A 25,000-nucleotide genomic window follows, 5' to 3' on the forward strand; every position below is an offset into this window, starting at 1 on the left:
TGAAGAAGAGTGGAAATGCACACTTCTTCCATTTCTCTAGAACTTGCTCTTTAATCTACTGCTATAGTAAGTGGACATAAACAAAATGTGTATTTTCAATATAAAGTGGGACATAAAAGTAACTTTTGTTGGTAGCAATTCAATCACAAGCTATGTCACAGAAAACAAGAAGAAAAAGGAAAGTTTCAAGCCTCAAAAATGGCTTTGTTAGATTTTGCCCTAACACAATATGTAGATTCTTTAGCCTCTTTCCAAATAGCCCAAGGATCTTCAAAAGCTAAAGCCACAGGGATGAATGTCTTTGTAAAGCATTGGGTCTGCATCACCTATTAAAAAAGCAATGTGTGTGTGTGATATATGTATGTGTGTGTATGTGTGTGTGTGTGTGTGTGTGTGTGTGTGTGTGTGTGTGTGTGTATATATATATATATATATATATATATATATATATATATATATATATACACATTTGTTGGCAAATGCCATGGCTTATGTATAAATAAACAAACAAGCATTCTGAGAATGCAGAATCATACAGAAGAGCTGCTGGCATTTATTTACCACTTGAGTCTCCCTCAGAGTCCTTCAGGAAAGCAGGAGAGTAGCACAATGTACCAGCAACAAAGGATCTTAAAATGTGTGTGCTGAGGTGAGACTATGTCTAGAATTCCAAAAGCTTTTGCAAATCTCTAAATAGAAGTCTTCAATTATTGTCTAGATACCCCAGATTTTCAAAAAATAGAACTGTATGTTGCACATGCTTAGGACACAACTTTTTTTACTAATATGTAATGGAGTCCTTTCTTCCTATACCAAGCTCCATTGTCCTCAGAGTGTATTGAAATGATTATAGCTAAATTTTCTTGAAGGAACTCTTTGGCCGCTACAATAAATGTGTTCCAAAACTTCAAGTTTATTATTAAGACCCTGATTATGTCCTTAATTTTAGATTTTTTTTATTCTCTGCATGGCATTTTAAAATATTTTTTAAAGACGAAAAGGGGAATTATGCCATGGAATAATGCACTAAATAATTACTTGCAGTAGATAGCACTTGCCACATGATGTGATACATTGCATTGGAATGTAGAATTAAACTGTTTGAGGCAGGGCCTGGAAACACATTGGTAAGAAGTACATTTGTATGTCATTCTGTCCTGCTCCAGGCGAGGTATGTGACACGCTTAGCATAAAACCAGTGTTTGAAGTCTCGTAAAAACAATTCCCTATATGCAGTTTCCCTTTCACTCTCATTGCTTAATTTAATTCCCAGAATAGCATAATGGGACCCTTACTGGTGTTGGTTTGGCAGGTAGGTAATTGCAACAGTTGTGCCACAGATTGAATTCAGTTAGTGGCAAAAAATAGGTTCAGTTCTTAGAAGAGGTAGTTGGATTAGCTTTTTACTGAATCATAATTACTTCAACTAGCTTTAGAAGTTAAATTTCTCACAGTATCTGAAATGGAAAGTGCAATTCCAAGCTCATTGGACTTGAGAAAGTATCTTGAAATGAGCAGAGCACAAACAACCTTACTTTTGGAATGAGGAGAATCATGTTGGACACAATCAACTCTTAGGATGAAGACAGAGAAGTGACAGCTTTCATAAAGGAAAACTCCAACAATTGTTAGTATTAACAGGTACCACTGTTTATATCTCATTGTGATGAAACTGGATTTTTTTAGGGTTGGTCTGTATTTCAGAGCCAAATTAGAAAGATAAACTAAATCTATTACTTTAGCTTGAAGCTTTGAATGATTGCTGATGATCTGCCTAGCCTAGTTACATTCTTCAGAGGCACTTGGTGATTCAGACCTGATGTTTTGCCTTCCAAAGTCTGGAATGGTTACTTCAAATAACTTGACCTTGATACCTATTTGAGGATTCAGCTTAGTATTTCAGATGTGGAAATTACCAGCTTGCTATCTGACCATGACTTAACTCCTGATGAATATTTATTTTTAAAGCAGTTTGAACTGCACTGCTTCATGTTTGTCTCAGTATGTAATCAGAAATGGAGCAGGTTTGTGAGACCTGAACATGTGATTTCACCTGTTGACCAGAACCGCCCATCTTAAAGAACCCCACACTAGACTGAAGAAGCTACTGTTGAATTTCTTAATACTTTTTGAAAAGGCCATCTGTCATTTCAACTTGAAAATGAGTTCCATAAATGATGCTGGCCATCCTGTGTTCAGGCCACACATTTTGCAACTAAAGAAAGAGGGGGTTTGAATCCTTGATCTCTGTTTAGAGTTTGAAGAAATTTTGTAAATTATGTGTAGAATTATTAGAGCTAGAACTGGAATAACCTGTTTTAAGTCCCAATTTACTACCTCTAGCATTATTTCAGAAAGTTTCAAAAATCTCCAGATTTTTAGTTTTAGTTTCTTCTCATTTAAATGAGGCTAATTTAATATATTAGCAAGATGAAATGTAATTTAAAATTCTTAGAATCATAACCCATACCTGGTTTATCATAGATTCACAATAATAGTGTTGATGTAAAAATTTAACATCTCAGTTGTTTCCTCAAAAGAGAAAATTTGCAGTATCCATTCTACTTGAATGTTATTAGTTAATAATAAATGTTAGATTTAGAGATACTTTAGAGTTGCAGAATATGCTAACACAAAATATATAATTTTGCTATAAGGATTACGTTGACCCAAAGACATTAAGAAAAAAAAAAGAAAAAAAAGTAAGAAAGAAAGAAAAAGAGAAAATCAAGGTTGAGGATATAGCTCAGGGGTAGAGCACTTGCCTAGCATGTGAAAGGCCCTGGATTCAATCCCCAGGACTGTCATATAAGATTACATAAAATACAATAGTATAAATAGAATGTACAAGAAGGATACTCTGAACCTTTCCTTTTTTTTTTCCTGAAAGCAGAAGAAAAAACTCTTATATGAAAAGTATTCTTACATATCATGAAGACAGTGACATTCTTAATATTGAGGAGGACAGGCAATTGAAACAGAGATAATTCTGTACAAAAACAAACAAAAATTAACATTCTGTAAATATTTAGTTATTTTTTCACTATTGCCTCTTTTTGTTCATCTTAGTTCAAAAGTATTCAGGCTTTGCAACATTTTTTGGTTCCTCATTTCCTTAAGAATGCTCCTTATTACATAAATCTTAAATAAATGTGTGTGCCTTTCTCCTCTTAATCTGCCATAATATCAATTTAATTTTCAGACGTGGTAAAAAATTCTAAGATAGCATAAATGCAATTTTGCTTCTTTTACAATACCTATAGTCACCTCTCAGCATATATCTAAAAGAAATACTGAAAAAAAATAGGTTTTTGATGAATCAATTTAAGATTTCAACTAAAACTATAATTCGTAGACCTGCCTGTGTGGAACTCAGGCTCACAGGGGAGCCAGTCTACGCCTCCCTTGCAAGGCAGACACTCACCAGAGCCTAGCATCTGACTCAGGACTGACTCTTCCCACCAGCAGACTAGTGTGCCTCAGGCACAGGACCACCCCTTCCAACCAGCTGACTACCATGGCAGGCCAAGCCTAGTGGCCCAGATCCACCCACACCAGTCTTTGAGAGACCCAGGCTCACAGCCAGCCTGGTAACTCCCCCCCCACCCCCACCTTCCAGGCGGGGCCAGACACCTGCCAGAGACTAGCCTGTGACGCAGGAACTCCCCTTCTGACAAGTAGACTACTAGGGAGGTTAAGCCCAGAGGCCCAGATTCAACCACTCTAACTTGCACAGATCCAGGATGCAGTAATATGCATTTAGGGACACCAGCAAGGTCTGGAAGCCCAACATCAAGGTGAGGTACAGACAATCTGCATAGGTACTAAAAGAATATAGGAAAGAAATTGTAATATCTCAGATCCACACTGCAAGAAAGGAAAACACACAGACAACATGAAAAAACAAGTGAGGAAAGTGCCCTGAACAAACCAGGACACTATAATAACAGAACCAATGGACAGCAAAGTTGATGAAATGTCAGAGAAGGAGTTCAGAAGATTCATAGTTAAAATATCTGTGAATTAAAGAATAACTTAAAAGAGCAAATACAGGAAAAAAGTTGATCACTCCAACAATGAGATAAGAGAGCAAATACAGGTAGCAAAAGATTACTTCAAGAGAAAGATTCTGGGAAAAAAATAGTCAAAAATCCTTGAAATGAAGGATATAATAAATCAAATAAAAAACTCAGTAGAAAGCATAGCCAACAGACTAGATCACTTGGAAGAAAGAATACAGACAATGGAGACAAATTATACAATCCAGAAAATAAAGTTGATCACTCAGTAAAGATAGTTAGAAACCATAAACAGAACATCCAATAATTATGGGACAGCATGAAAAGACCAAATCTAAGAGTTATTGGGATACAGGAAGGCACAGAGTTTCAAACCAAAGAAATGCACAATCTCGTCAATGAGATAATATCAGAAAATTTTCCAAGCATGAAGAGTGAGTTGATAAAAACAAATACAAGATCCTTACAGGACACCAAATGTACAAAATCACAATCAATCTACACCAAGATACATTATAATGAAAATACCTAGGATACAGAATAAGGATAGAATCTTAAAAGCTGCAAGAGAGAGGAATCAGATCACACATAGTGGGAGACAAATTCAAATATCAGCAGATTTTTGAACCCAGACCCTCAAGGCCAGGAGATCTGGAACAACATATACCAAGCTCCAAAAGAAAATGGATGCCAACCAAGAATCTTATATCCAACAAAACTAAGCTTTAGATTTGATGATGAAATAAAAATCTTCCATGATAAACTAAAAGTTAAAAGAGTTTACAACTAGAAAGCCTGAACTACAGAACATCCACAGCAAAATATTCCAAGAAAAGGAAATGAAAAACAATGTTGAAAATCAGCAGAGAGAGGGATTACACTAAAGGAAAATCTAATCAGAGGAGATTCCAAGTCACATTAAATACCAAAAATAAACAAAAATGTTTGGGAATACAAATCATGTCTCAATAATAATACTGAATGTTAATGGCCTAAACTCACCAATCAAAAGACATAGATTAGCAGATTGGATTAAAAAAAGAAAAAGAAAGACCCAACAATATGCTGCCTCCAAGACACTCATCTCCAAGAAAAAGACATCCACAGACTGAAATTAAATGGTTGGGAAAAATCATAACACTTACATGGACTGCGGAAGCAAGCAGCGGTTTTCATCCTTATATCAAATAAAGTAGACTTCAAACTAAAGTCAATCAAAAAGGATAAAGAAGGATACTATATACTGCTCACAGGAACCATACACCAACAAGAATTAACAATTATAAATATATATGCCCCAAACAATGTAGCATCTACATTCATCAAAGAAAATTTTCTCAAGTTTAAAAGTCAACTAGACCACGAGACAATAATTTTGGGTGACTTTAACACACCTCTTTCATCACTAGATAGATCTTCCAAACAAAAGCTGAACAAAGAAACTATGGAACTCAATAATACAATCAGTAACTTAGACTTAACTGACATATATAGAATATTTCATCCTTCAAAGAGAGAATACACTTCTTCCCAGCAGCACATGGATCATTCTCTAAAATAGACCATATACTATGCTACAAAGTAACTCTTAACAAATATATAAAAGTAGAGCTACTACCCTGCATTTCGTCAGATCATAATGGAATTAAATTAGAAATCAATGATAGAATAAGAAATAAAATCCACTCCAACACCTGGTGACTAAATAACATGCTACTGAATGAACAGTGGACTACAGAAGACACCAAGGAGAAGATTTAAAAAATTTTAGAGGTGAATGAGAACACAGATATAACATATCAAAATCTCTGGGACACTATGAAAGCAGTTCTAAGAGGAAAGTTCATTGCATGGAGTTCGTTTCTTAAAATAAGAAAACGTCAACAAATAAATGACTTAACATACATCTCAAAGCCCTAGAAAAAGAAAAACAAATCAATACCAAAAGCAGCAGAAGATAGGAAATAATTAAAATCAGAGCTGAAATGAATGAAATTGAAACAAAATAAACAAATGAAAAAATTGACAAGAACAAAAAGTTGGTTGTTTGAAAAAATAAAAAAAAAACTGATAGACCCTTAGCCATGCTAACAAAGAGAAGAAGAGAGAAAACCCAAATCACTAACATACATGATGAAAAAGAAAATATCACAACAGACACTACAGAAATATAGAAGACAATTAGAAATTATTTTGAAAACTTGCACTCCAATAAAATAGAAAATATTGAAGGCATTGACAAATTTCTAGAGTTATATAATTTGCCCAAATTGAATCAGGATGATACACAGAATTTAAACAGCTCAATTTCCAGTGATGAAATAGCAGACATCATCACAAGTCTACCAATCAAGTAAAGCCCAAGACTGGACAGATACACAGCCAAGTTCTACATAAGACCTTTAAAGAAAAACTAATACCAATACTCTTCAATTCATTTCAGGAAATAGAAAAAGAGGCAGCACTTCAAAACTCATTGTATGATGCCAATATCACTCTGATTCCAAAACCAGGCAAAGACACATCAACAAAAGAAAACTTCAGACCAATATCTCTAATAAATACAGATGCAAAAATTCTAAATAAAATTCTGGCAAATCAAATTGAAAAACATATCAAAAAGATCATGCACGATGGTCAAGTAGGATTCATCCAGGAATGCAAGGTTAATTCAACACATGAAAATCAATAAATATAATTCATCACATCAATAGAATGAAAGATAAGAATCATATGATCATCTCAATAGACTCAGAAAAAGCATTTGAAAAAATATAGCACACATTTATGTTCAAAACAGTGGAAAAACTAGGTATAACAAGAACATATCTCTATATCCTAAAGGCTATCTATGCTAAGCCCCAGGCCAACATCATTCTAATTGAAGAGAAATTGAAGTCATTCCCTCTAAAAACTGGAACAAGACAGGGATGCCCACTTTCATCCCTTCTATTTAACATAGTTCTTGAAACACTGGCCAGAGCAATTAAACAGATGAAAGAAATTAAAGGATACACATAGGAAAAGAAGAACTCAAACTGGCACTATTTGCTGATGATGTGATTCTGTACCTAGAAGACCCTAAAAGTTCCACCAGAAAACTTCTACAATCAGTAAATGAATTCAACAAAGTATCAGGATATAAAATCAATGCCCATAAATCAAAGACATTTCTGTATATCAGTGACAAATCCTCAGAAAGGGAAATGAAGAAAACTACCCCATTCTCAGTAGCCTCAAAAAATTTGGAATGAATTTAATGAAGGAGGTAAAAGACCCATATAATGAAAATTACAGAACCCTAAAGAATGAAGTCAAAGAAGACCTTAGAAGATGAAAAGATCTACCTTTCTCTTAGATAGACAGACTTAATATTATCAAGATGACCATACTTCCAAAAGCACTCTACAGATTTAATGCAATTCTGATAAAAATCCCCAAGACATTCTTCATAGAAATATAAAAAGCAGTTTAAAAATTCATCTGGAAAAATAAAAAGCCCAAAATAGCTAAAGCAATCCTTAACAGGAAGAGTGAAGCAGGTAGCATAACTATACCAGACCTTAAACTATATAGGATAGAGAAATAGTAACAAAAACAGCATGGTATTGGCACCAAAACAGACTGGTAGACCAATGGTACAGAATAGAGGACACAGAGATTAACCCACAAAATTACAATTATCTTATATTAGACAAAGGTGCCAACAACATGCATTGGAGAAAAGATAGCCTGTTGAACAAATGGTACTAGGAAAACTGAAAATCCATATGCAACAAAATGAAATTAAACCCCTATCTCACACCATGCACAAAACTCAAGTCAAAATGGATCAAGGACTTAGGAATACAACCAGAGACTCTGCATATAATATAAGAAAAAGTAGGCCCTAATCTCCATGATGTGGGATTAGGCCCCAACTTCCTTAATAATACTCTGGTGGCACAAGAATTAAAATCAAGAATCAATAAATGGGATGGACTCAAACTAAAAAGTTTCTTCTCAGCAAAAGAAACAATCTGTGAGGTGAATACAGAGCCTACATCCTGAGAGCAAATCTTTATCCCTCACACATCAGATCACTAATCTCTAGGGTATATAAAGAACTCAAAAAGTGAAACATCAAAAAAAACCCAAATAACCCTATCAATAAATGGGCCAAGGACCTGAACAGACACTTCTCAGAAGAAGATATACAATCAATCAACAAATATATGAAAAATGTTCATTATCTCTAGCAATTAGAGAAATGCAAATCAAAACCACTTTAAGATTTCATCTTACTCCAGTCAGAATGGCAGCTATTATGAAGACACACAACAATAAGTTCTGGCGAGGATGTGGGAAAAAATGTACACTCATACACTGCTGGTGAGACTGCAAATTGGGACAGCCAACATGGAAAGCAGTATGGAGAATCTTTGGACAATTGGAAATGTACCCTCTATTTGACCCAGCTATCCCTCTCCTTGGTCTGTATCCAAAGGACTTAAAAACAGCATACTATAGGGACACAGCCACATCAATGTTTATAGCAGCACAATTCACAATAGCTAAACTGTGAAATCAACTAGATGCCCTTTAATTGATGAATGGATAAAAATGGAATATTATTCATCAATAAAAGTGAATAAAATCATGGCATTTTCAGGTAAATTGATAAAATTAGAGAAGATAATGCTAAGTGAAATTTGCCAATCCCAAACCATCAAACACTGAAAGTTTTATTTGATATAAGGAGGTTGATTCATATTGGGTTAGGAAGAGGGAGCATGGGAGGTACAGATGAACTCTAGATAGGGCAGAGGGGTTGAAAGGGAAGGGAGGGGGCATGGGGTTATAAATGATGGTGCAATGTGATGATCATTATTATCCAAAGTAACATGTATGAAGACATGAATTGTTGTGAATATACTTTGTATACAACCAGAGATATGAAAAATTGTACTCTATATGTTTAATAAGAATTAGAATGCATTCTGCTGTCATATATAAATAAATTTTAAAGATAAATAAAATAAATATAAATTTCTTAGAACAAAAACTATAATTTGTATAATTTGTATAAGCAATGAATGAATTATTTTAGTATATAATTAAATCTATAAATATATGTTAAATATACAAAACTAAAATATACAGAATTATAAACATAAATATGTATTATAGACATAAAGTCATCTTACTGATTTCAGCAGCTATGACAGTAAGATTGTGCCATTGAGATAGTTCATGGTCAAGTGGTTTTGATGTGTAAAGCGATCCATTTCCAGAATATATATTAAAGATCCGATCAAGGTCAGTATGGCGATCCAAAGAAAATCTGAACGTAGAGGCCAAAGAAAAGCACATGGCAATGTTATTGAAGTGTTACAGGAGAAAATGGTAAAATTAAAAGACACACATATTACTAATAATTATCAGAAGAAACACAGTACTGATCTAGAATGTAGAGTTTCATGAGTTAATCACAGAAATACACTCTCTCCAAGTACTTGGTTCTGTATAGAAATGCTAGTGTTCTAAAATCTCTGCTCTTAAAATCATTGTCTATTTTCATGTGAACTAATATTGACATATTTGACCATAACATAGTATGCATTACATGTGGTTACATTGCTTTATTTATTAGTGGAGAATTACTGCAGTAATCCATTGCAACAGATCAATCCCAGAAGCTCAGATTTTTCTTAATAACAAAATTGGAGATAACAGTAGGTTCATCAAACTGGTTGGGCATCAACTAATGGTGTTTTGGAGCTTCAGAGTATGATATATACATAGCTTCAGTTTCTAACCACATGTATTATAAAATGTATAACTTTAAAATAGTATAATTCCAGATGAGAAATCTTCATACATCTGTATTAAAATAGGCAGCAATTGGTTATTGTGGCATTGTATTGTATATCATTCTGAAACCTAATACCAGGTTTTTCAATCTTAATGAAGTCATTGGGATAAATCCCATTTTTAAAAAAAAAAAACACACTACATGTTTTAGCCTTCACAAATAAAGCAAATAATTTTATCCCTATATCTAGAATAATTCCCAAATTCCACCCCAGATTGACAAAATTAGTTTACTACTGAAAGACCCAAGATACATTTTATCTCCTCCTTATAGTCTTCCATGATCACCTAAATTTCAAGAATCTATCTGCTTCCTACCTAAAGTAACTGTACAACTATATCTGTCATTTATCTCATGTATTTGGAATTTGTTTCATTCCAAATCTAAAACAGGAATTTAAACTTGAAAACAATGTGCCTACTGACCACTATCATAATATATCTACTACTGTAACTTTAGTAGGCAGTTAGTGAATATTATTTGATTCTCATATTCTTCTCCAATGGAATGAAAACTCCTTGAATAATATGTTAATATCTGATATGGTTATCTAAAAATATTTATCCAATGTAAGAAAGAATGACAGAATTATTAGGAATTTTGGCAAATAGAAGTTCCCTTATTTATATAGAAATGTGATGTGAAGTTGAAATATGTACATTAATAGAAAGCTTTTGTTATCATGTATCATGATTTTGCCAAACACAGTTTTTGTGTTTTTCTTAGTTTTTTGCAGTTCAGTTTAAAGAAGCAATAATAAGATTTAGAGTATTATGTGATATTATCTTGAAGATGTAGAGAAACTACAGCCCTTCTTTTTCAAATATTATTCAAAATATAATTTTATTTTCTGATTCTTAATCACCAAATTATATGTTAACTTTCATTTTTCTTTTAAAATCATTTCCAAGATACATGTTTTCAGTAAAACTTTTTGATTACTGCATTACCATTTAGGATATATGACATAATTTGTAACATGTCCAGAATGATGACATAAATACATTAGACTTGCAAGGCTATTTTATTTCTTTGAATATATAAAATTGTCCTTTTATATCTACTGGAAATTAGAACCAATGCACATTCTCCTTTAAATCATTTCTAGATTGTTTATAATACCTATTATAAGATAAATGCCATATCCTACACAAGTAATTATTGTGCTATACTATTTAGGAAATAATGACAAGAAAAATGTCTTCATACATTCAGTACAAACAAAATTATTCCAAAAACTTTCCATTGATTTTGTTTGAATTGGTAGATGCAGAACCTGTAGAATATATAAATTTACTACATATATGTGCATACTTATCCACAATATTTATATTTATTTGATTATAAAATAGTATAGTATGTCACATGTATACATTGTATCTGCTTGTTCTACAAAAATAATAAGATATAAGAGTATGCCTTCCTACTTTCTACAACAAGGTGATACAAAGCCATACCTATTGGCATTGTATATTCTATGCATGAATGGACTCTTCCTGGTCCTTTGATTTGTGTTTTCATTAAACATTATATTTATTGTGTTTTTAAGTACCTACATATAGATTTTAATATAAAATAGCCATCAATCTATGTGAGGATGGAATGTATATTTCACTTTGTGGAGATATATCTTTATATCAGGACTTAATAGTAGTCAACTTAATTTTGTATCATCAAAACTCTGATGTATCATTTTTTAAAAGGATCATTTTGAAATCAGGGACCCAGAACAGAGACGGCTGATGTTAGTTAGAATTTCTGCCAAGAAAATGCTTGGTAAGTATTTAAGGGGTAAAATTAAACATGTATATTAGTTATTTTAAAGCTTAAAGAAAAATTCAGGGAATGCAGCCACTTAGATGAAGACAAGTGGACTGGAGGGGTGATATTCATAGGGAAGTCCTGCTGGCAGTTGGGAGAAATATGTGAATATTATGTACAGTTTTCTTCTGCAGCATGTAAACTGTGATGCTGCACATCAATCCAAGAAATAGTATTTATGCATAATTATATAATTAAATAAAACCATACATACATTTGTCACTGTATATAGTATGACTTCACTTGAAAGTTGGCAGAATTTATACAATTTTCAAAGTAAGTCTGACCAGAGTCAGGTGAATGATTCATGAGTACATACAGAAATTGTACAGCAAACCTTTAAACTCATACTTTACTAGCTCATGTGGAAGCAAAATCAACCTGCTGAGAATTAAGGAAACAAATGAAATCCAGAACACATGATGGAAAAACAGACTAAAGTAAGCGCTCACTTTGATGATGAATATTAGGTATATCTGTGTTTCCTTGCTATGTCAGTGCAAATGTCAATGCAAACTTTGAGTCTTTCTCATTTTTATGTGTCTATCACATCTCACGTGTTTTGATTGCCATAATAAAGAAAAATGTTGAGTGACTGATATTTCTGGAATGTCCTTGCATTTTTTGAGACAGCTAAACAACAACAACAACAACAAAGCCAAAAACCGAGAACAATGCAAAAATTCCCTTCTTTGATGACTAGAGTATAAGTACAATTTGTAAAAATTATGAGAAAACTGAATTATAACACAATCACATTATTTTTAACCATTTATATTTATCTCACATACAAATATCATGGCTTAGTTGCAACATGAATGTACATCTAAAAAAGTATTATTGAGCCCAGGCACAGTGATGTACATTTGTAATCCTAGTGGGAGGTTGACACAGGAAGAGTTCAAAGCCAGCTTCAGCAACTCATTGAGACCCTGTCTCTAAATAAAATACAAAATAGGCTGGGGATATGGCAGTGGTTGAGTGCCTCTGAGTACAATCCCCAGTACCTCGTTTCCCCCAGAAAACAACAAACACTTTAAGGAGACAAACAGATGATACAAGCCAGACTTCAGTCTATAGAATGTGATAAGAATAAGCTATAACCCTTGTGCACACCTGCTCCCAGATATTTAAAGCCAATTTACCTTAAACACTGGGCTCACCAAATTTATGTATAACTTACAGAAAAACTCCTGTAGTATTTTATTGCATTAAATGTTTCAAATAGAATTTCATAATCTCTATGTGAATTTCAATTTCTTCTGTTTCATCTCAAACACAGGCATAATTACCTAATGGGGCTGGAAGCAGAGTCTGGATCCCTTGCCATTACAGTCCCGATTATTGTGCCCACTTCAATATCTTCATGAACCTCAAAGAGGTAGGAGGACCTGCTGAAAACAGGAGGTTCATCTATATCTTCCATAGAGATTTTCACAATTGTGGTATCTTTGAATGGTCCTAGATAATAAAAACTTGGGTCCACATGGGTATTTTCTGCTTCAACCTTCAGCGTGTAAAGTCTCCGGCTCTCATAGTCAAGTGGCTGTAAAAAGACAAATGTCATTCAATTAAAGTGAGGGGAATTGTATGACATGCTCATTTCAAGTTAGAGAATGATTTTTAAAATCCAGGTTGAATGCATTTGATTTGCTTATTAATAAGTTTAGAAAGTAGCACAGATAATTATATAATCCTTAAATATTGTTTAGGATTCAATTTTTACTTTTTATATATTCAAAATGTAACACTTTGGAACTTAAGAAAATGAGATTTTAAACCTTGCAAAAAATTGGGCTATATGTTCAAACCTATCTCATAGGTGGTGATTCCCTACAAAAAAAATGGACTGGCAGATTATGTATATGTTGGCATGCACACATGTGTGTTTTGAGGTATTGGGTACTGCTAAATTTTTCTAAGCAAAAAAAAGTGAAGCTGGGTTTGGTGACATACACCTCTAATCCCAGCAGCTTAGGAGGCTGAGGCAGGAGGACTGTGAGTTCAAAGTCAGCCTCAGCAAAAGTGAGGTGCTAAGCAACTCAGTGATACCTTATCTCTAAATAAAATACCAAATAAGCCTGGGAGGGGCTGTGGATATAGCTCAGTTAGTGGAGTGCTTACTTTGCATGTGTAAGGCCCTGGGTTTAATCCCCAGCATCAAAAAAAAAAAAAAAAAAATAGCGCTAGGGTTTTTGCTCAGTGGCTGAGTACTCCTGAGTTCAATCCCTGGTACCAAAATTTTTTTTAAATTTTAAATTTACAAAATCTTGGTGATAAATTTCCATACTTGCTTGAAAGAGTCAAAATAAAGAAAATCTCAGGAATAAGAAAGGACAATATCCTGTACAACCACAAGAATGAGAAGTTATACTTCATGTATATATAACATGCCAAAATACATTCTACTGTCACGTATAAGTAAAAATAACACATAAAAAAGAGAGCAAAGATTTAATAGCAAGTTGGCATGAGGATGCATTAATAAACAAAAAAGGGGCTTTAAATATCAATATAGTTTAACTGTCACAAATAAAGAACTATGTCTCTCACCTCACATTCACTCTGAAAGATAAGTTTTATTAACAGAGAAGACATTGCTGAATCAGACTTCCTCCATTTTCTTTTTCATTTTTAGATGCACAAGATTCTGTTTGCATGAGTGCTACATTCTGGTCATGGAAAATAATAAAGCTGCTTTGCCCTTTGCTGGTCACTGTTTAATGAAGGTTGAGTACCTCCTGCCTTGCCATGCACTCTCAGGAGAGTTTTCTTATTAACCAGTGCCTCAGTGGTTACTTGATGGTTGGCATTTCATTAGAAATTATTGTTTTTTTAAATTTTCCCTGCATTTTCTCATAAGATGGCACTGATCCTACAATAACATTACTGGTTACCTTAAAATTGTATCACTGAACATATGTTAGCAGAAAAGTTTAAATTACATAGCATAAGGGGAAATGTGAACAATTGAATTATGTTCCAATCCATTCTGTTTTTATTAGCATCTCTAGTTATTGCTTCATGAATCTGGATGGTGTACTACATTTTATGCTTCCAACTATAATGATATATTGATCTTATTAGCTATTAAGCATTTTCTTAAGAAAATAATGTTATTATTGTGGCCTTTTATTAATATGACTTGAAAAAATAATCACACATACATTAACTTTTTAAATTTTGTAAAATCTCAAGACTCATGTTTCAATCAATAGAAACACAGTGAACATGTCTAAGAAGCTTTTTGGCTTTATATCCTTCTTAAGTAAACTATGAATTACATTCAAGCATGGCAGTGATATATCTTTTAATGGATAATGCATGAGTGAAAAGTACATAATGAAACCTCAACTCTCTAAACACATGATGCTTTTTTCTGCTGATGCAGAGCACCTTTTTCATGGTTATGATGCCTTCCTGGGTGTCCTTCTCAGTTATAATGTCAAACATATCAGTCCCATCACCATCAATAATTCGGTATTCTACTTCAGCATTTTTCCCAGTGTCGGCATCGGTTGCTTTCACACTTCCAACAGCTGTGCCGACTGGGGAAGATTCAAGAACCCGAAGATGAATGGTGTCTGCAGAGAATAAGAAGAGATGAATACAGAGATTTCTGAACAGAATTTTCAGAAGTAAAATGTATCTGAGAATCCTGTAAATCTTAAACTCTACATTAGATGTTGATTGATTCATTCTTTGAGTATACCAATTATGGTTAACATTCTATTAAAGTCTAGGAGCATGAGGGCTTTGACTTGTGTGTGTGTGTGTGTGTGTGTGTGTGTGTGTGTGTGTGTTAAAATGAATACTGAGAACCAACCTCTAATAGTATCAGGAGTTCTGGTTTTGAAAATAAGCATGTTGTCTTTTTTTTCTTTTGATTTGAGTGCAGTTATATATCTATGTGTGTTTATACAATCACAATAAATCACAGGATACACAGTGACTATTTCTATTTAATTAATTTTGCTATGCTGTATTTGGTAATTTTCTTCTCTTCCTTTAGCTGCAAGACAGAACGTTCCAAAATTCCAGTGAAATCAGCTGTAACAGGTAGGAATCTAATTTCTATTTGTGACAACAAAAAACAAAGGAAAGTCTATGGCAGAAATATCAAGATGCCCTTCTCAGAGTCAGAGAAAAAAAAAAACAACACTAAAATCTGACAAACTCACCTTCCTTCCAGAGCAAAACAAGAATTTATCTAAGCCCTTGGTGTACCTGGATGTGCTTCCAGCTTGAACAACCTCTACTGCTAATGAGATTTATGTTTAGCACCTGGTCATAAACTACATATTTCTGACAGGTTAATCGACTGGAAGCAGTTCTGATTATTGCGCCTTCTTGCTCATTAACCTTAAGTAATTCACCTTAATATACATAATAAAGTTCAGACCTCTTGTCTAGCCATGTTATTGCCTACATATATCTTTCCTAACATATTTGGCTTTTGTTCACTTTCATGAAAGATTTGCATCGAACTAGACCATTTAGTTTTTTCTGACCCCTACTTTCTTTCTAACATCATTCTATGTATTTTTCTCATGCTATTTCCCTCAAGTAAAATCCTCTCCCAATTATACAAATATATTTAAAATGCAGTTTGTCAGAAGGAAATAGCACTTTCATGGGTGAAGCGCTTCAGGAATAGTGTTATGCCAAGGGGTCGGGGGCAGGGGGCAGCTCAGAAGAAATAAACCTGCTGACAGCATGATTTTAGAAATCTAGCCTCTAGAACTGTGAGATGATAAATTTCCTTTTCTTTAGGCTACCAAGCCTATGGAATTTCTGTGGCAGATGTAACAACCTAATACAGGCATATACATTCACTCAGTTTTAAAAGTAATTTTCTAGGAGAACATTGTGAAAACTCAGTTTTCATCACATACCAGTTGGTCTCAGAGGGTATTTTCTTACCTTTTTCTCTGTCTCTCGTATCACACTATGGAAAGTCAGTTAACTCATTTCGTGACTACTCTCCTACTGCCTCTCCTGGCCTTTTTCATCACTTCACTTTGGAACACCTGAGCCCTGGGTATTTGGATGGTTCCCTTGATCACCTCCTTCAAGTACTTGCCCAACTCTGACCTTCTCAGAAACATTCCATCAGTAACCTAATTGCAAATAGACTGGTCAGAAACAGTAATACCAGTCGTGCTTCTTACCTCTTTCCATTGCCAGGCACTATACTATCTACATACCTATTTATGTGTGCCACAAGGACATAAAACATAGGCTGGTTGAATTTTTTCACCAATGTTTTCCCTCTGAATATTATAAGCACTATATGATGATTGCTCCCATTTTACTTAAGGTACAACAAAAGATCCATAGGCTGACTTTTCCTAATTTTGCTCTTTCATTCTCTCCCTTAATTTATACTTAGGAGTAACATCTTTCTCCTTGAGGTTTTCCTACATGTTTTTCTTATTTCAGTTTAATACATTTTTCCTCCTCATAAAAAATTACCCATTTAAATCTATAGAACTGCTTATTATTTGTTTGATATATGCCTGTATCATCAATCTTCTAGTGCACAACTAGAACTCTAGCCTTCTTACTTCAAGAACTTTCTTTAAAAAATTAAATGTCATACAGTCAACAAATCAATCTATTAAAATACAGAAAAATGTCCTTTGTGAAACGCAAAAATCATCACAATACAGAAAGAATACAAAAATTATCACTACAATACAGAAAGAACTCATTATGAAGGTCAACGGTTTAACTTCATTTGTTTTAGAAAGCCTAAAATCTGATCTCTGCTAAAAACCTTAGTATTTTTATTATCTATTTTCAAATCTACAGTACATAAGAAATGCAGCCAAGCTAATGTGTTCTCAACTAAGTATCAGTTAACCATCCACAAAATTACAAATATATGATATGTTTGGAAAACAAATATAAATAATATGAATGATTTGATTTATATGTACATAAAACTTAATGATATCCATTTTGAGATTACATATTTTTTTAAGCAGATAGCATTTATTGCAATATGATCAAGGACTATTTTATGAGGCAAGTTTGAGTAAAATTTTTAAAACAGTATTTATTAAACTCTTTGACTATGCCACCAGCTAAACATTAGCATAAAATGGTAAATTAAAATCTTTATATTTTTGAAAAAAACTTGAAAGAAAAATATCAAAATTAACTTATAAATGTTCAAATTAAGAAGAAAATAAAGTTGAGGGGAAAATCCTACAATTGAAGAAGTAATGAAGTAAAATGTGGTGCACAGAAAATACTACCAAAAGAAGATAATTTATCAATTTGTATACTTATAAAAAAATAAAGACAAGATGAAATTAAATTAATAGTTCAAGCCTGAAACATAGGAAAATGACATAAACACAAAGCTAAAGAAATAGGAGAGAGTAAAAAAATATAGAAACTAATAAAGTTGATACATATAAAAGGAAGAGATTAAAAATATAAAACATTGGGCTGGGGATGTGGCTCAGGTGGTAGCTCACTCGCCTGGCATGCGTGTGGTGTGGCCCGGGTTCGATCCTCAACACCACATATAAACAAAGATGTTGTGTCCGCCGAAAACTAAAAAATAAATATTAAAAAAATTCTCTCTCTCTCTCTCTCTCTCTCTCTCTCTCTCTCTCGCTCTCCCTCTCTCACTCTCTCTTTAAAAAAAATATAAAACATTGTTTCTTATATTAAAGACCTTACAAAACAATCAAATGTCTGGAAACGTTTCTTATGGAAAAGGAAGAAAAAGAAAAACCTATTATTAAAAATTTTACAGAAAAAGACTACAACTGCAGAAGATTGAAAAATTAGAAAATATTAGAAATATTGTATGTTGAAAAATGAATACAAATAATTTAAACTATACCAAACGCTACTAATGAAGAAGTAAAGGATGATTTTAAAATCATCTACCATTCAGACACAAATAGCTCATTTTTCAAAGAACAGAAAATTCATGGACCAGAAAATTCTAGTTTTATGCAAAGTCTTCCAGAGAACAGAAAGGAAAGACTGTTTTCTAACTCACTATATGAGATCAGTATAACCCTGGTAAAGAAAGCAAATGATAAGTGTTTGGTGGGTAATATAGTATGATCAAAATTTCAAGTCTACCACATGTAAATACTCAGTCCATTTTTTTATATTTCATAATCTCAATTGTAAAGTTCAGTTAATGCCAAATATTTTTTCAAATCACTTTTCTATTGTTATGCCAGATTTGTGGGACCCCAATAGACCTCCAGGAGCTGAATCCGATGCAATCACACAAAAGTCTTTATCTCAAGCCTGGACTCACAACTGTTCCCGATGCAGTGTTTTAGGGAGTGAGTCCTGGTCCTTTGTTCAGTGAGATTTTATAGATTTTGGGGGGATACTCTATGTGTCACAACATCACACAGCAAATCATTCCATACTGTGGGAAAATCAAACAACAACTCTTAACATTGATTAGCACATTCAATGGAGGGAACAAATTGGGTAGGGGTGACTGGTTAGTACAATAGGGGGATTCATTTGAACTGATTGGTTTAGGCCGTGAGGGGTATATGTGCTAAACTACCTGGTTCCCCAACATGTTATCAACCACCATAAACTACTTGGGCGTCATCTGGCATTCCAAGTATTTTCCCTGTCTCATGCTGATTGGAGGTTGCTAGGGGGGTTGCTATGGGTCCTCACCTAGCCTAACTGAATCAGGGACACCTGGCACCAGCGACCTCTCCTGTAATTTACAAACAACTCAGCAGGGTGGGTATGTGCCTAGGAGTGCTCTGTGGGTTTTTCCAAGGACAAGGATCACGCCCCCTCCTTGGAGAGGCTTTGTTCTGAGGTAGAGTCCAGTTTCTCAAAAATGGAGTCACATTAGTTTCTCACTATCAAATTTCTTACTGTTTGAATTTCATCATCTTTTCCATTAGTCTTTAGGAGATCTCATTTTGCTTTTGGTTATCATATCTTCTTACTGACTTCCAGTGTGTGAGTTCAGGCTTTGTTTTCACTCCATTGATACTTTACAGGAACACTAGTCAGTTCTTTCAGAGTATCTTCAAATTGGGTTTGTCTGATATTTTCTCATGAGTAGATTAAAGCTATGCACCTTTGTGAGATATATCCAAAAGGGATGTGTTGTCCGTATGTCATAACTTATCAGGGAGTACATGCTGTCAATTTTTCTTAGGACTGATGAAGTTAACCTTGGTCACCTGGCTAAAGTGTTTCTGCCAGGTAATTAATGTCATCAAAATTGATGATAAAATTATTTTTAACCATGACTACTTACTCTAGCCTCTATGTTTTCTTTTACTTTTTCATGTTAGCTTGGACTTCTTTGTATTCTTAGACACAACCTTAGATTCTGAAAGTTGGTCTGCTGTGAACTTGCTATTATAGCTCTGGTGAAGTATCAAAAATTATTTATCATTTTATTTAATTTCTTGATTTGTACAGGACAATATCCATTACAAGGTGTATATTTCATTTTGATTATAATTAGTGATATTCCTGTTAATTTCTAGTACCTTCTGAGACTTAAATAGGATATTCTTCATGCTCCATTGGTTCACACCAAGGGGAACCCTAGTTTTAGAACTGTATTGTTATAATTGCAATGATTATCTCTCAGTATTTTTCCTCAGTAATTTGTTGGAAAGTATATATGTGGATAAAGGTGTATGCATATTTGCAAATACATATATTTGTTTTTTCCTAAGATATTAATTAAAATATTTTCAAGGTGTTCTGTACTTTTCTGAAAAACTACAATTGAGATGGAGCCTTCATCAAAATAAAAACTTTGGTCTTCTGTCAAATAATCTAAATAGATTTATTAAAAATACATATGTTGCTGAGCACAGTGGCACAAGCCTATAATCTCAGTAGCTCAGGAGTTTGAGGCAGAAGGATCACAAGCCAGCCTCAGCAATTTAACAAGGCCATAAGCAACTTAATGAGACCCTGTCTGAAAATAAATAATAAAAGGGCTCCAGATGTAGCACAGTGGTTAAGTACTCATGGGTTCAATTCCCAGTACCAAAAAGGAAAAAAAAAATGTTGTACACATATCACAGTTGGTTTCATGGCACGTCAATTTCAGTAGTTAATTCATTCAAAATACTTTTATTCAGGGTCCTACATGTATACTTTAATAATGCTTCTTTTTCAGAATTACTCGGAAACCATTTTTAGGGCAAGATTTATTGAGTATTTTTCAAAATTAAAAAGTGTTTCTCTACATTTTAAACACATGGAAGAATGATTTATTCATACTTTATTTATTTGCATGTCCTGTGTGTTGAATACAAGTATTTCAGTTTGTCAAGTTCACTGAAATTGATTTAATTGAGAGCCAGTCTGTTCTCCCTACAAGAGCATTTACCACATAGGGCATGCAGCAGAGGAGAGCTGGAAAAGGTGCAAAGATTGTTACTTACACAGTGACTAAGGCAAAGGAGCACCTGTCACCCATCTTAAGTTTAATTTCTCCTTAAAGACATCTATTTGCATGCTTCTTATTTTTTATCTTACAGTTGATGGATCTTTAATTATGTGGTATGCTTCCCTATCAATTCCAATTTATAGTTGTTTTAAATTCATTCTCAGGTGTCAGATTGAATCATCTGCTTCTCTTTTAAAGTTGAGGGCAGATAAATAATTCTTCCTGGTAAGTATGCTCTGGCCAAGGCAAGAATGTGAGGAGACAGGTAATTGCCATTTCTGTAAAGCATACAAAGAATTGTAATAAGCAAGTAAAAATCTAGACAGTGATGTTGCAGAGAAGGTTCCCTGAAAACTGAACAAAATATATGGCTACTTTAATAAACATGCTTTTGCACAGCACCTGAATTGTCATTATTAAAGATTTCAAAAGATTTTGAGTTATTTCTGTGTTGTTGTTGTTGTTTTCTGCTTCTGACATTTGAGACTGATATTTCAAGTCACTTGTTCTACCATACATTTGATCAATAGGACTTTTCACTAGAATATTAAAAACATTACAGATTGGTGCACCAGAATTGAAATCATCGATAGCTCAATGTAGGTAAGAAACATTGGAGGACAGACATAAGACAGGCAAAGTAAGAAATGTGACACAGACTTCCCTAAGAGCCACACAAGAAGTGGCAGAAATCAGCGAGAGGGGAAGACAGGCAAATTTTTCACCTTCAGTTTTTGAATTTAGCCCCAAATAGCTACTGTTTTGTTTTGTTGATTCAAAAACAATGAGGTTCAAAGAGCTGTAATTTGTCTTTATCCTTTGTTCCCTGCCCTTGTTGCTATTCACATTTATATAATAGTGCTCTGATTTTCCAGAGTTGAGATAAAAAAGCACCACACATGTGAATCAACAAAATAATTTAACATTAGTTTAATTTTTTATTTGCTTTCTGTGCAATCTTATGGTAACATCTCTATGCTGCATAATAATCTCAAACAATACTTGCTTCAAGAAAAATGACACAATTATGCATGTTTATAAACCATTCCATTGTATAATGTTTAAAATATGTTTTTTAATGAGCTTAACAGGAAGAAATTAAAAACTAGATAAAGCTCCTTGGAGGCAACTGCAGAGTAGTTAAGGAAATTATGCAATGCTAAATGGGCATTTAGGAGAAAGCAGAGGAGAATTGAAAGTCACACTAGAGACTGAGGAAGTGCTAAGACTTTGGAATTGAAGATACTCATCAGAGGAAAGAGAGAAACCTATATTTGTGAACCCTGGAGACCTTATCACAAACTTAGCTTTGGGCATTTAAGTTAAATTGGAGCAAACAGAGATTCTTCATAATATATTAGTTTCCTGTTTATACCATTGAGGAAAGTAGCATGACAAAGCTTTCAGATAGGCTGCCAGTGATCCCCATAGTTTTTAGAATTTATCTTTATACATTTCTTTGAAATTGTCTCTGAGTTAATTGGCATCAACAGTTATGCAGAATTGCAATGTGTACAAACATAAAAAGTATATAGGTTTGGGGAAGGTTATGATAAACCTTAAGTTAATCATTCTTAGATATAGTACTATTCAGTCTTCTGACAGACAATATGAATTTTAAGTGCATTAAAAATTCTTAAACAACAGCCTAATTTTCCATACCTCACTTATTTAAACACACAGACACACCACACACAAACACACACAAACACACACAGACACACACACCACACACTAACACACACACACACACACACACACATACACAAGTTTGTTCTAGAGAGTATCATGATACAGAAGGACTTTGAATCCCATTACACAAAATGCCAAGTTCATTGGTGTAGGTCAAGTTTCCTTTAGAATAACTGGAATATTGCAAGTGAGTTTTTACATATTTCTGTATTTCTGATTTCTCTTGAACTCATATGATTTTATCACATGTGGGAAATAGTATATTTTCCCACTTGTGGTCACCCTAAACCTTTAGCCAAGATTGGTCACATCTGTGTTCACTTGTGTGTCACATACATAGCTCCGATAGTCATTTTTTACTGGTTATAGATATTTATAACCCACTGTCTTTCTTTAGCTCTCTCAATTCAAAATGTTCAAATTGAATTGAAATCTCTTTCTCTTCAAAGAGACTTGTCTGGTAGAAAGCGTGAAAGTATCTTTGTATTGATATTTTACCTTTTATCCCACAAATCTTTTATCGACCTGGTTTCTAAGTCCTGTGGATCACCTCCTTAAATACACTATAATCTCAAATCCCTCCTCTCCTCAGCATTAGTTCTGACTCTCATCAATTCTTGCCTTTCCTGTCCAAGTAGGATGCTTCACTGATATCAAAACAATTAGTCAAAAAGAAGAGCTATGCCTGATGCTTTGAAAATAGTAAGGATCTCTTAGATAATACATGCAGTGCTTTATATTCAGCCCTTCTCCTGATACTAACACTGCTTGCACTTCATTTCTTTCACAATCCCTGCTTTGAACACTGGGGCCCCACCATGCTAAATCATACACCTTTCACTGAATACCAATGGTGTTCACTCTGTTCTAGCAACAAAACAAAACAAAACAAAAAAATGCTCTTTGCCTCAGTGCCAATATTTTTGTTGTTGTTGTTGTTTATTTTAGAGGGAGTTTTAGATAATTTTCTCTTTACTGATGGTTTTACATGTGAGAGGGCACATCATTTGTGTTACAGCAGTCTTTGATAGCTGTAGCACTGATCTTCATAGATAATCTCTACTTACATGTTCATTCATGTTTTGTATATATATGTGGTGTATACATTTGTATTTTCACTTATACACATGATATATATTTATAAACATAATATATGCATGCAAAAGCATCAAGATTGTAAGATAAATTACAAAGTGACATCATAAACTCTGTGTGTGTGTGTGAGAGAGAGAGAGAGAGAGAGAGAGAGAGAGAGAGAGAATCAATCTCTATACTTTATCCAAATGCAGATTATTGTGGGTCTACCCTGCTTCTTAATACTTGCTTTATGATTATTATAAACTATTATTATTTCCCAGCATAGTTCTTGACACACACTAGGAATTTAATCAATATTTATTAAATTGACAAATTCTTAATAATATTATTTCTGTGTAATTCTTGCAAACTGTAGGCATTGGGGCGAAGAGGTAAAAAATCCAACAATTATTTGATATTATTTTCATGGTTGCAGTAAAAATCAAACTATATCTAACTAAATAAATTATAGAACAGTTCTGTGAAACATGAGTATATTTATTTTTTTCTAGAAAATAAGAAGGTGAAAAGAGACATTTTAAATTTCATTTTCTTTTCAAGCTGAAGCATCTTCCTTGGGACATACCTGACAGTTACTCTAGTTGAAAAGTGCTTGCTAACTTTAAAATATGCAGATCAGCCTGGGGCCTACATTATCTTTGGATCCCCAGTTGAGGGGAGGTTGACTCTATTTACAAAGAGAAAACCAGCAGTTATTAAATCAAATCTCTTTGGTACCAGGCAGGGATTATGGTAGTCTCAGAGCTCCCTGAATATACATGCCTTAAATTCCTATGCATATCATATAAAATTTCCTTGAAAGACCTTGTCTAGTGAAAACTTGATTATGCATCTGCCCAAGCAGTATAGAGAACTCACGAAAAGGACCAGTCATGTTTGGTCTTTAAGTATCACAAAAGCACCCACCTATGAAGGTATGATTTCATGCTCTTGTACCAAAATGCTTAGATGTTGAAGAATTCAGTGTGTCCTCCTTGAAGCTGACCCTATAATCCAGATGTTTAAAGTGAATCATATAATTAACTAAAAGTGGAATGCAAGATGGAGGAACAATTTTTTAATGTACTATTTTCTTTATATACT

The 25,000-nt window shown here is 33.8% G+C and overlaps 1 protein-coding gene across 1 annotated transcript in view; it reads right to left on the reverse strand.

Moving 5' to 3' along the window:
* Positions 1–25,000, reverse strand: part of LOC143389982 (cadherin-10-like) — a 95,431-nt gene that overhangs the window by 54,061 nt on the left and 16,370 nt on the right. The window contains 3 exon segments of the mRNA XM_077108072.1: positions 9,206–9,342; positions 12,987–13,240; positions 15,091–15,278. Coding sequence (XP_076964187.1) covers positions 9,206–9,342; positions 12,987–13,240; positions 15,091–15,278 — 579 coding nt within the window.

This window comes from Callospermophilus lateralis, unplaced genomic scaffold, assembly GCF_048772815.1.
Source record: "Callospermophilus lateralis isolate mCalLat2 unplaced genomic scaffold, mCalLat2.hap1 Scaffold_130, whole genome shotgun sequence".
NCBI lineage: Eukaryota > Metazoa > Chordata > Mammalia > Rodentia > Sciuridae > Callospermophilus > Callospermophilus lateralis.